Source organism: Zootoca vivipara, chromosome 13 (genome assembly GCF_965207765.1).
Source record: "Zootoca vivipara chromosome 13, rZooViv2.hap1.1, whole genome shotgun sequence".
NCBI classification, from domain to species: domain Eukaryota; kingdom Metazoa; phylum Chordata; class Lepidosauria; order Squamata; family Lacertidae; genus Zootoca; species Zootoca vivipara.
The window spans coordinates 42,694,346-42,707,707 of record NC_142596.1 but is presented as its reverse complement, the minus strand read 5'-3'; the positions used below and the strand labels follow the sequence as shown (position 1 = coordinate 42,707,707).

The following is a 13,362-nucleotide window of genomic DNA, read 5'->3' as shown; positions in this document are numbered from 1 at the left end:
AGTGTAGTTAGACCAAACAGGAAGCAGAGCCAGGCCAGCTAATTTTTGCTTTGTCTCCATCTCCTCCCTCTTGAGTTCTGCAATTGGCAACATTGGGACTCAGCAGGAGGAGGAGGAACCTAACAGATAGTGCTACCACCTAGACTGGTTGTGAGTAGGAAGGCAGACATGTGGACTTCTTCTTCTTCTTCTTCTTCTTCTTCTTCTTCTTCTTCTTCTTCTTCTTCTTCTTCTTCTTCTTCTTCTTCTTCTTCTTCTTCTTCTTCACCCTGTCCACCTGGCTGGTTTTCCCCAGCCACTCTTGGAAGAATAAAGGCTGAGGTCGGTGGGGCAGTGCCCCATTTGCCTTAATGGAGAAGCCATCACTGCCTCCCATCAACCTCTTCCTACCTTACTCCCCTTTTTTTATTTAAGCATGTATATAGCACTTTGCAAGTAAAGCAGACCTTTCAAAGTTGTTTACCAGATGCTGAAAAGCAACAGCAGTTTCCGTGAAGGATTCGTGCAACCAAAGGGTGGAATATAGAACATTTCCGAAATAAATGTGCGTCTAAAATTGCTGTTTGGACTTCCTGACAAACAAAAAGCAGTGCAGGAAAGTTGGCTATATGCAGACAGGTTTGCGTCCGAAAAGCTAGGAATTGCAACATGCTGGCAATGTGTCATGTGTGTATTTATTTATTTTAAAGGTTTTTTATCCCACTTTTCAGGCAAAAGGGCTCCTGGGGCATTTTTTACATATAAATCAACAAAATAAACCCAAGTCAGTCCCTGATCTCAGGGTTGCAATCTAGAATACATGACAGAAAAGCAAAACCGGCTGGGGAGAGGAAGAGCAAAGTTCTTAGCACTGCTTTCTATAACTCCATCTCAGAATGTTGCTGTACGGTGCCAAATGTTTACTTCATTATTTCCATTCAAAAGAAGTGCTTTTTTGTGTTTGATGGCGTTAGGTCCTTCGGCAGCTTCAGCAAGGCCTGGCAAAGTGCTACTCTGTCGCCTTTGAGAAGAGCGGAGCGGTTTCAGATGCCAAAATCACCCCACACACGCTGAATTTTGTCAAGAAGTTGGTCAGCACCTTTGGTGTCGGTCTGGAGAACGTTTCCAATGTCTCCACCATGTTTTCCAGTGCTGCTTCGGAGTCGCTAGCGAGGAGAGCCCAGGCGACGGCTCAAGACCCTGTCTTCCAGAAACTGAAAGGGCAGTTCACAACAGGTGTGTGATTTTTATACAGTTTGTGGTTAACTTTCACCCTACAGGTTGTGACCCAGACACTGAATGCTTTCTGCTCTGGCTCTTCTGGGAATAGTACTTTGGAGGTTTTTAAGCAGAGATTGGACGTCCATCAGTAAGGGATTCTTCAGTAGCTCTGATTGCTGCGGCTTGGGCTAGATGACCCTTGAGATCCCTTCAGCTCTACAATGGTGTTTAGTCATTTAGTCGTGTCCGACTCTTCGTGACCCCATGGACCACAGCATGCGAGGCACTCCTGTCTTCCACTGCCTCCCATAGTTTGGTCAGACTCATGTTGCTATCTTCGAGAACACTGTCCAACCATCTCGTCCTCTGTCGTCCCCTTCTCCTTGTGCCCTCCATCTTTCCCAACATCAGGGTCTTTTCCAGGGAGTCTTCTCTTCTCATGAGGTGGCCAAAGTATTGGAGCCTCAGCTTCATGATCTGTCCTTCCAGTGAGCACTTGGGGCTGATTTCCTTCAGAATGGATAGGTTTGATCTTCTTGCAGTCCATGGAACTCCCAAGAGTCTCCTCCAGCACCATAATTCAAAAGCATCAATTCTTCGGCGATCAGCCTTCTTTATGGTCCAGCTCTCATTTCCATACATCACTATTGGGAAAACCATAGCTTTAACTATACGGACCTTTGTCGGCAAGGTGATGTCTCTGCTTTTTAAGATGCTGTCTAGGTTTGTCATTGCTTTTCTCCCAAGAAGCAGGCTTCTTTTAATTTTGTGACTGCTGTCACCATCTGCAGTGATCAAGGAGCCTAAGAAAGTAAAATCTCTCTACAATGGTACGATTCCTTTTCTATCCAAAATTTGCATCATAAATAATGATGCTTGCTACTCCTTCAAGAAAAGGTTTTTCTCTCCCCCCCCCCTTCTAAATCAAAGCAAGTTTCAGATGTAATGGAAAACTGCTATGAGAATGAGCCACACTGAACTTCAGGAATGTATGTAACTTCCCTCACTGAGACCCAGCAGAGGCTGGAGCAAGTCCTGGAGGACAAATGGCTTGACAGGGAGAGGAAGCAAAAGCAAAATGATTGCTGATTTAGAGCAAGAAGGGGACAGAAGGCACAGGAGGAGATGCTTTCCCAGCTCATCCTGACCAGGATCAGATAGGCTCTTGCAGATCATTGGTTCTCTGCTCCTAGGCAAGGTACCACAGTGAAGGAATCACTGCATTTCCGGTGCTGCTGTCTCAGTATCTTGTATTAATTTTGCCTGCTATTTTAATTAAAGCACCTGCCATTGAACCAACCCCATGGTGGCACCCTCTCTCATCTCATTCCCTTTTATATCTACAAGGAGATTGAAATCTTTTTTTCTGTTTTCAAACTAGCCACAGTTCCCTGTGGCATCCAAACTTGGGGCACCATGGTTTGTTTAAAAAGGGTTAGTGAGAACAATTCATGATCAGAGCCTATGTTCAGCACTTGGCTTGTTCTCATTAATCATTGTTTAAGCAACAACAGCTTCCAGAATTCAGACATCACAGGGGACTGCGGTTAGCTTAACAGTGGAAGCAGAAGCTTTTGCAATCCTTGTGAATATGAAAAATGAGGGAGAAAGGAAGTGTTTGGCCCAAAGTTGGCCACTGTCCATTACTGTTGTGGTAAACCAAGGTTTTCTGTTATGTCTGAACTCAGCCTATTTTCTCTGTTGCCCTTTGGAATAGTATATGAGCATTTAGAAAGAATTAGGGAGCAGCCTAGTGAGTGAAAGAGAGTTGGGTAATTTCCTTTATCTGCTATAAATGTCACAGAATTATGTTAATAATCCTTTTGTGGCATTTAATTCAGTAAAACACCCAATTCATTAACTGAATAGGAAAACAATTATATCAAACCATTTAGATAAGAAAACAAATCTCAAAGTAGTCCAGGTTTACACCTAAAATGCACAATGTGCTTGTTGGAAGAGTTATATGTTTATTTTTCCTAAATTAGAAGCATCTGTGTAAGTGATGTGATTTAAACTTTGGGGTGTCTGGTACTCACGAAATTATTAATTTTTTGCCATTTGAGTTTGATAATTTAAATCAATTGCTATAATTGGCCTTTAAGGGGGCAATTTGGGAAGTAGTTTTGCTACTGTTACTCATTTTCTGTTAACCAGTTTTGCTTTCTATTATTCATAGATCAGCACTACATGAAAATTATTATTGGTAAGGAGCATCTGTTCTTTGCCGTTTTAGATTCTAGCCTTCCTCTGGCACAAGGTGTATTTTATGAAAGGGAAATTCTGCAAGCTGAATCTGGGCATTCCTTGCTCTGCCCCAGTCATGAAATGCTAAGCACGTGGGAGTTGGAATTAAGCCCCATTGAGCTTGATGCGATTTATTTCTTGAGTAAGCATGCTTAGGATTGCAGAATAAATCCAGCTGAGTCTCTGAACTGACTACTTTGACCCCCCTGCCAGTGAAAAGGGCAGCAGGCAGAATGTTTTGTTTTGTTTTTCAATTTCCACCACCCTCTTTTACTGTCAGCAAAGAGGCCAACCTTGGAAGGATGTGTGTGTGCTTGCCAAGTCATTGGCCCTAGCCTAGAGCCACCTTTCCACCTCATTTCAAATGTGTTTGCTCTACTGGAGAATTTGTGGTCCTGGGAGATGCTGTGCAGTGGAGGCTCGAGAATATGATAGGCTCTTTAGACTCTCATTCCCAAGGTCTGAAGCTCTGTAAGTTAGCCTTTCTTTTATGTGCCTGGAGCGATTACAGTACCCCTATAACTTTTTTAAAAAATGTTCATTTCCTCTTCTAGTAGAGCTATGGGATCTGTATATTTCAGGAACTATATACGATTTGTTCACACACACACAAAAGCAAACCTAAATGTGTAAAGCAAAGTGTGTGTTTTTGAAATCTCTAGGTGGCATTTAAGTTGTGGAATTGTGTGAGGATCAGCCCTAGTACTAAACATTTGCATTGATCATTATTTATTTTCTTTACTAAATATATTTATATCCCTCCTGTCTCCCAAGTTGGGATTCGAGGCAGCTTACATTTAAATGCAACCTGAAGGAATGAAAACAAACTAGTTAAAAACAATGTTTAAAACACATCAAAACGCATTTAAAGCCAGCAATTAAAGTAGCTTGCCCTGACAGCAGCCCTGTGATCAGCATCGTCTGCCTGCTCCTTAGTTTTCAAAGGCCTCTCCGAATAGGAAGGTCTTAGCTAGCTGGCAGAAGGGTAGCAGATAGGGAGCCAGTCTGACCTCTCTTGGGAGGGAATTCCACAACACGGGAGCAGCCACAGAAAAGGATCCCTCTTGCTTCACCAGCAGCCGTGCTTCTGATGTTGATGGGAGCAAGATAAGGTGCTCACTTGAGGGTCTTAGCACCTGGGCAGGTTCATATAGGGGACACACAATCCTTTCAGGCAGCCTGAGTCGGACCCATATGCCAAAGCACTTGGGGCAATTTACAGTTTGAAATAGTAGCTTGCATTCTTATGAAAAACGGTAGGGAAAGAGACAGGGAGGGGAAGGTGGGGATAAGCAAATTCACATCCCCTCTGTAGTTACATTGTTACACGATGGCCAGTTGGAATAGTCATTTAGGAGGTTGTTCCAGCAGGGAAAGGGCCAAGTAGCAGCTGCTACAGGAATTCAAGCCAAATGGGTCAGTCACAAATGAGCCAGTGGAGAGGACCTTGCTGTCTCACCCCTGCTTTGCATCTAGGTGGGATGACAGCTGACAGCAGCATTTGAGAAACAGTCGGGATATGTGAAGTAGTTTTATCCCACTTGTCCATCAAATATGCTCAAGATAACTTTAAAAAAATAAAGGTGGTGTTTTTTTAAAGTCATGATAGAAAGGATTGTTCTGATGAAAATATTAAGCATGATGAACAACACCACCAAAATCCGCAGCATTAACAGGAAGGGATCTTTATGTCTTTGATGAAAAACCTTATGGGAAGTGAAATAGTTTTCACATGAAACCCAAAAGGTGAAAGGGTAGTGTTCCGTAGATGGGGTGCCACCACAGAAAATGCCCTAGCCAAGTTACCACCTGCCACTCAGAAACAGGAGGATATTCAGAGAAGAGTCTCCGATGACAGCTTTGTGCAGAGGAAGGGTGACCCTTTGAGACATCTGGATGTCTTGAGCATTCAAGTTCAGCCAGGGTCATAGCATTGCAATGGTGCACAGCCACAATCTGAAAGAATGATGGAACTCGTCTGTATTTCTTGAGCAACAACCCACAGTCAACTGGTTTTGAAGCTGAGGGAAGTTCTAAGGTAATTTGGGATGTTGGCATTCACAACAGGGAAATTGAGATCGTTCCTCAGAACCTCACTTTAATGATCATGAGGAAAGTGGTCTCACAGGATTCTTGTGTGTCACATCTATGCCCTGCACATTAGAGAGCATGTTAAGCTCTGCATGAAGTAATCTTTGCAGCACAACAGTCACGTGACAGTAGATAATGGAAGCCTTGACCCATATGATCAAATTTAATGCGTGGCAGCTACTAGGGAAGAAAAGTGTTGCCAGCATATTGTGCTTCTCCTGGGTTTTCTGATAAGTCAGAGGGATGCAGCTGCAGTTAATACAGATGTGTTGTTTATCCATGCTTAGAAAGAATAGACAATTTTTCCTGTATGCGATGGTACTTCAAAAACTCCTATCTGTATTAAAATTGGTATATAGATAAAGAGTGTTTGTTTTGTGTTTGTTTGTTTGTTTCAGAGTAGGGGAAAATTGAAGAGGAAGAACATTCCATTTTAGCATATAAACTAAACAGAAGGAGTTGAAGTATTTTTCTCATTCTAAACCGAGGCACTGTGTGTGTGTGTGTGTGTGTGTGTGTCGTGTGTGTGTGTGTGTGTGTGTGTGTGTGTGTGTGTGTGTGTAACATTCAAACAAGTTTACTCCTCCTGCTGACTCCAGAAAGAGGCAGGGTCATGTGACTCCAACAGAGTAGGTATGTGGAGTCTATGGCCTCCAGTGCTGCTGGATTGCATCTCCCATCTTCCCTGACCGCTGGACATGCTGGCTGGGGCTGATGGGAGCTGGAGTTCAGCAACATCTGGGTGGTACCAAGTTCCCTGCTTTGGAGAACGCCCCCCCCCTCATTCTCTGCCTTTCTGCTCTGCAGAGTTAAAGCACTCTTGCAACTCCAGCTCCAGCTTTTTGTCAGTCGCCGCACAGACTGAGCAGCTCTGCTCTCCCTCCTCTTGGAGGGATGGTTCTACCATCTCCATGCTTGCAGCAAAAAAGTAGCCAAACCTGGGTCAGCCGTAAGGCGAACAGCTGAACAGAGGAGGCAGGAAGGCATGTGGAAAGGTGCACTGCCTCTGTTGAAGCATAATGGATGATACAACTTCACTCTTGCCATTTCTGCACCAAATTTGAAATTAAATTTTGCTCAACTCCTCTCTTTAATGCATTTGTTGATGTAGTTTTTTTCAGGTCTTCAAATGCCAAATGCAGAGTTTTGGCTTTTTTTTTTGACTAAGTTCCACTTTTTATTTTTATTTTTAAATTAGACATGTGTAACATTCAAACAAAGGACGAGATTTTCCCTCGGCGTCCAAGATAAAGTAATAGAAGCAATCAGGATACAAAAGGGATTTGCTGCTTTTCTAGAAGAATGAAAACTTTTCTGATATCTTCTACAGATTTGGAACATTTTATTTTTCAATTATGATTAAGCATGAGTAGTCACAGGATTAAAACAGCACTTTTAGTTAGCGCAAGATGAGATTACTTTAATCTGTTAAACTTGGAGTTTGAATTAAAGTTGAAGGGGGGAGGGGGAAATGGCTGCAATTAGATTGGTCAGTATGCTTGCCTTTTGGAGTTTGGGGGATTCAATTCATTTTGCAGAAAATAAGTTTTTGATTAATTTGCAGCAGTAATAGAATTTATGCTCCTGAATTAATGGCGAATTAATTACCGTACCAGTCGATAGCCGAGAATGAATCACCAATTTGTGCAGTCTTGGTCTTGACTGTAGTCTTGTTTTAACATGCTTTGAATCCTCCTCTTTTTCTTGAGTTCATGGCCTTTTGGCCCTTGCAAGGGTTTAAAGCTAACTATTCCCCAAGATTTCTTAAAGTCTCACAAGTTTTCTCTACTAGTATATACAATTGCTATTGTCCAAGCCTTTTAGGTTTCCAAGGCATGATGGATTCAAGATCTTCTAAATATTCTTGCAATTTCCAGCAGATGCCATTCAGGCATATTTGCAAAAACCCAATGTTTTTGTAACCTGGTTTCCTTTCCTTTAGCCCGGATTGAATATAACAGTAGAATAACAGCATCCAGTTAAATTTTGGGCTGTAGGCCCATTTAAGAACTGAGTTTGGCAACAGGTGTTAAATCTGAAAGAGTTGCTAATCCTGGCTCACTCAAGCCAGTTTTGCACACCCAGGTCAATGTAACTGTGATAGCAGCTCACCTTCCCTGAACAGAGAAATGTGCAGGTTCTCCTCTTCCCAGCTGATCAAGGAAGAGCAACCACCGGGGTGAATAAGAGAGAGAACCAATTCAGCAGTGTTCTCCTTCTCAAAACAATTACTGTATATTCCTTCGTATAAGACTACTTTTTAACCCAGGAAAATATTCTCAAAAGTCGGAGGGTCGTCTTATACGCTGGGTCGTATTTCTTATACGGCGAGTATATCCCAAACTCTATATTTTAACTACAAAAGTTGGGAGTCGTCTAATACGCCCAGTCATCTTATACGCTGGAATATACGGTACATATTATTACCAAGCATAGGAAAACAGTGGTGATTGTGGGCTCCTTTCTTGGTTAGACTTGAGAGGCAAAGGGAGACATGGGAGCTTCAAGAGGGATCTCCAGCCACCATCATTTCAGGGAAGTAGAGAGTAATACATGAAAATACTATGAGGAAAAGCATGAGATTAGGGTTTTTACCAGTCACTGTATTATCTTTTTCTCCCCTCATCTTTCTCTGGTCCATATGTCCTAAATAGATACCTGGTCAATAAATGATAAAAGATGACTCCAGAGCTTTTAGACTGGTTACCAAGGTTGCCTGTATCGTTAGGGAAGGTGCTTCATGTAGCATATGTTTGGATAGAGCAGCAAATTGTCAATTATTTAGGTAGTGACTTTTATTTTCATCACAAGGGTGCGCTATTTTTTTAAATTTCCTGCCCTGAGCAGTATTTGCTAACCTGTGTCAGTCAAAGTTCTGTAAAGAACTTCTTATGTTTGAGTTCACGGTCTATAACGCAGGGTTATTAGGCTTCCTATCCCACTTTAGCCTATGCTTCAGTATTCTTATTTCTTCTGTCCAATAAAAGAATCTCAGTCGATATTATTGCAATTTCCAAAGGAATTTCCGTGTGGAGTCCAGAATTCTAAAAATGGACCACCGTCCTCTCGTTCAGTCTCTCATAGCTGCCAAGTTTTCCCTTTTCTCGCGAGGAAGCCTATTCAGCATAAGGGAAAATCCCTTTAAAAAAGGGATAACTTGGCAGCTATGGTCTCTGGTGCTTAAACCAACGTAGGTAATAAGTGTTGGGTTTTAGTTTAGGATCGGTATCGCAAAAAGATTTCCTTTCCGCCTAATTAAGCTGTCTGCAAAGCAGGGGAGCCGGTGCAGAATGCCACATAGCTGGTAATTCTTTGGATGTACTTAGGCTCTGTATGGAAGCCCTGTGACATGAAGAAAGAGAGCTAATTAATCGAGTGCTCTCTGTCATTCCCATCTGCTGCCAAGAAGCAAAACAACGAAGGAGAGAGGGAAGTCTAAAATAGTTATTTTCAACAAACTGGAGTGATTCCTACGGTGAAGTGAATGGCTTGGTGTGTGCTATTTTAATTAACACTGCTGAATATCTTTGCTTCAGCTATTTGCATATCATTAGCAAGAATATTGTACTTGCCGTTTGGTGACATTTTCCTGCACGTTGGGGAGCCGATGAGCGGCAAACAATGCCGTATTTCATGTTTCTCTGTTTTCACCCAGTGATTTGCTCAGATTGTGCACTAGAGGGTAGGCTTGGAATTATAATGAGATTTTTTTACAAGTATGTTCACAGTAGATGCAAGAGGTGCTGGACTGGCTACATAAACATTAAAAGACAGCTGCCAAGAAGGGCAGCAGTCCTTTCTTCATCTTCTTGCTGACACCTTTTATGACCTGGAAAGCACTTTTTACAAATAAGTTCCGTACAGTAAATACATTGCAAAATGAATATTAATTGTCCTACTGACAACTCGCCTCATGGCAAAAACATGCTTGTCTCCTCTGGTGATAATGATGCATCTGTCATTGGTCTTGGGGTGCTGGTCCAGGAAGAGAGGTTAAGTTGTCATCCTTTGAGCACAGGATAATGAAAGAGAACATCCTGCCTTTCACAAGGCTTCACTTGTTTGCAGTGTGTTTTAAAGGCTTCTTCCAGATTCGGATGCCAGTGTGCCTCTGGTTTTGGTCCGATTGAGCACGGCTCTCCGTAACGTTCCTAGGTGTGACTGGCAACTGGTACAAAAATACAAAATAAGTTGGGAAGAGGGGGTGTGAATGGAGAGGAGAGAGCCCTCCTTGAAAATGTAAAAAGAGAGAGAGCCCGACTCCTAAGACTCAAAGGAGCAATGTGTCCAGCTTTAAGCAATTTCGATAGGTTGACACCTTTTCAACCTGGACACCAGAGAGTTTAAAGCAGGCACCCCCAAACTTCGGCCCTCCAGATGTTTTGGACTACAATTCCCATCATCCCTGACCACTGGTCCTCTTAGCTAGGGATCATGGGAGTTGTAGGCCAAAACATTGGAGGGCTGCAGTTTGGGGGTGCCTGGTTTAAAGCATGTGGGCAAGGCAGCTGGGACTCCCCCTGCCCCCCAGTTGACACTTCTCTTGCCAAGCCCTCCCTCACCTGCCCTGGGCACGCAGAACACCCACGTGGACCCAATAGCATGTGAAGGAGGAGACAGGTGAAATGCCCAGGACTGGGCTGGAAAAGTCTTGCATGTGTCCCGTTTAAGTGAGAGTTAGAAAGAGTTTTGGTGTCTGTTTTGCACTACTGAGGAGAATTTCAAACCGGCACTTGATGCAGCTTGGGTCAAGGGTCCTTGCATTCAAAGCAAATTAGCCTTTAAATTGTGCCTCAGGTAGCTTTTCAGAGTCTGGTCCGCAGGAACGACTTTTTCCATATTTACCTTAAGCGGCTAAACTAAGCTACTTGCCTTTGTTATTCCTTGCTTGTACACTTGGAAACAGGTGGCTTTCGTCATTTTAAAAGAGTACATGTAAGCCGTTTTTGCTTTTTTACTTTAATGATACTTGATTTCTACGTCACACGGGTAGCCTTCTTCAGCTGAAGATTGGGGAAAATAAATAAGTAAATAAATAAGTCAGTAAGTAAGTAAGAGCAAGTGGAGCCTTGTAGTTCTTCCCCCCCCAAAAAAATAATAATAATAATTAGGCATGCTTATTTCACCATATAGGATCTACATTTAAAGGCCTCTATCTTATTGCTTTGCCTGCATTTAAATATTCTGTTTGCCTGTGTTAGCCTTCCCCAATCTGTTGCCCTCCATATTTTGCTGAAATACAAGTCCCATTGTCCTTTGCTGGCTGGGGTTCATGGGAATTGTAGTTCAATGACATCTGGAGGCTACTGGACTAGGTTAGGAGGCTCAATTGTAGCTGGCATCCAGTGATGTGGTAGTTTAAGAGAAAGACCCTTTTACTTGGGTACAGCCCTCAGTTCTTTGAGGCCAGTTTTTTATATTCCAATTCCTCCGCGCTATAAAACTCAGTGGACCGTGCTTGCTTTTGCTCGCTTCTGTCTGGTAGATATTTTAAAGGTTGTTTTGAAGATTTAAATTGAAACGTGTTCATTGACACCAGTCTATTCACATCCCCCCCCCCCCAGGTCATACGAAAAGATTCCTGTGCAGATTTATAGGGACTACGTAAATTGCTCTACTCTAATTTTAGGAATCCCTGTGACGGGGTGAGCTCCCGTTGCTTGGTCCCAGCTCCTGCCAACCTAGCAGTTCGAAAGCACGTCAAAATGCAAGTAGATAAATAGGAACCGCTATAGCGGGAAGGTAAACGGCGTTTCCATGTGCTGCTCTGGTTTGCCAGAAGCAGCTTTGTCATGCTGGCCACATGACCTGGAAGCTATACGCCGGCTCCCTCGGCCAATAATGCGAGATGAGCGCGCAACCCCAGAGTCGGTCACGACTGGACCTAATGGTCAGGGGTCCCTTTACCTTTTACCTTACCTAATTTTAGGAAAGTACTTGAAAATGGCAGGCATCATTGTTCCGTGTCAAGTGTGATAGAACAGTTTTTTATTGAAACTGCTAGGAAAATTTTGAGCAAGTTGAGCATTAAATAGGTCTTAATTTTTTGAGCCCTGTAGTGCTCTTCAATATTTGCTATCTATAGATAACCTCCTCTAAATTATTTTCATGTGCCACAGTTCAGCATATGAAAGTCAGTATGTCTTAGCACTACCTTTCTAATGAGCTAGCATGACTTGGGATGCACATTAAATTTGAGGGAAGAGGCTGGCTTTTTAAAATAGCGAATGCCAATGGGACCTGCAGCAAAATGTTGCAGTGCGTACAGAGCTCCCTGTTCAAGATTCCAGTCACTCCATTCCATTCCCCCTCCCCTTTTCTGTCCTCAGACCCCCCCCCCCCAGCTGACCAGCATTCCATTGTCACTGAGCATGCTCAGCCCTCATTGGGCTGTTTGTGATTTTTTTGCCCTCCCTCCGTGTGGGTTTTTTCCCTTCACAAATTTCTTGTAGCTCCGAGAACCTCAGCATTCGTCAAAACCAGTTGACTATTCCCTCTTCTTTGTGGAAGGTGCTATTTTGGCTACATAAGAATTCACACTCAGAAAATAAAGATTGCTGTTGTTAAATATCAGGAGCAGCCGACATATATTGTTGGACTCCAACTCCTATCAGCCAGCCTGGATAGTGCTCAGGAGTGATGGGAGTCATAGTCCAGTAACAACTTGAGAGCACCTGGTATATATTTTGATATGGACTTAGTGGTTTGCCACAGTTTCTGGATCCACCAGGAACACTCATAAGCTTGAACTCAGCCTGGCAGAAGCTTCTCCATAATATCTTCAAACAATTTGATTAATCATGGTACTTTTGAGGTATCTTGATTTAGGTTGATATATTTTCAGCATCTGGCTTCCGTCTTGGACGCATTCCTAGTGATACGTTGACAGAGCTTGATAAGGAACCCAAAGTGGCCCCATGTAGATGGAAGCTGGCTTGGTCCTTTATGGCAGAACGCCCTAAGACGTCCCCTCCCAGCCCCCAAAAGGGACCGTGCAGTTCCTAGAGCTAACATGTCCTGTAAGGCACAGCCAGGGTATAGGACAGGCATAGGCAAACTCAGCCCTCCAGATGTTTTGGGACTACAACTCCCATCATCCCTGACCACTGGTCCTATTAGCTAGGGATGGTGGGAGTTGTAGTCCCAAAACATCTGGAGGGCCGAGTTTCCCTGTGCCTGGTATATGACAATAAGAGGTTCAGGCTGGACACAAGGCAAGGTGGGGAGAGGTTCAGATTTGAGGGTTAGGAAACCCCCTATCGCCCACATAGAGCTATAGTTCAAAGTGCGGTTTAAGTCCCCAGGGCACTCTGGGGAGTGTAACTCTGGGGGAATTGGGGTCTCCTAACAACTCTCAGCGCCCTTAACAAACTGCACGTCTCATAATTCATGACAAAGTGGTATGATACTGCTTTAAATGCATGGTGAAGATAGGGCCTTACTCGGAAGGCTAATGTTTGTGTTGCTTAAATGGAATTATGCTGTCTGCAGCATCGTTCTTCGGTAGATATTTAATTTATTTAGCACATTTGTGTCAATTTGAAACATTTCTACCCTGCCTTTTCTTCAGACATAATCCAAGTAGAGCCCCCCCCCCAATCCATTTCAGGTTTATGCAACATTCTCAGTGAGTACCAGTAAAACCAATTTCTAAACAATAAATCATAATAAGTACAAGGATGAAAGGAGGGGAAATCAAAAAAATGCAGAGATGGCCTGGAAGCCAATACTACATAGAACAGCAGATTAAAACCATTCAGTGTGAATGTAAGTTAGTCACTGTTTGGTAAAAGCCGTTACAGTCATACCTCAGGTTACAGACGC

At 43.1% G+C, this 13,362-nt stretch overlaps 1 protein-coding gene across 3 annotated transcripts in view; it reads left to right on the top strand.

Annotated features, from left to right (window-relative positions):
- The window catches only part of TRRAP (transformation/transcription domain associated protein), a 157,927-nt gene that overhangs the window by 122,457 nt on the left and 22,108 nt on the right, over positions 1–13,362 (top strand). For all 3 annotated transcript variants that reach the window (XM_035131728.3, XM_035131726.3, XM_088657252.1), the window contains one exon: positions 954–1,215. In XM_035131728.3, coding sequence (XP_034987619.2) covers positions 954–1,215 — 262 coding nt within the window. The remainder of the gene's footprint in view (positions 1–953; positions 1,216–13,362) is intronic.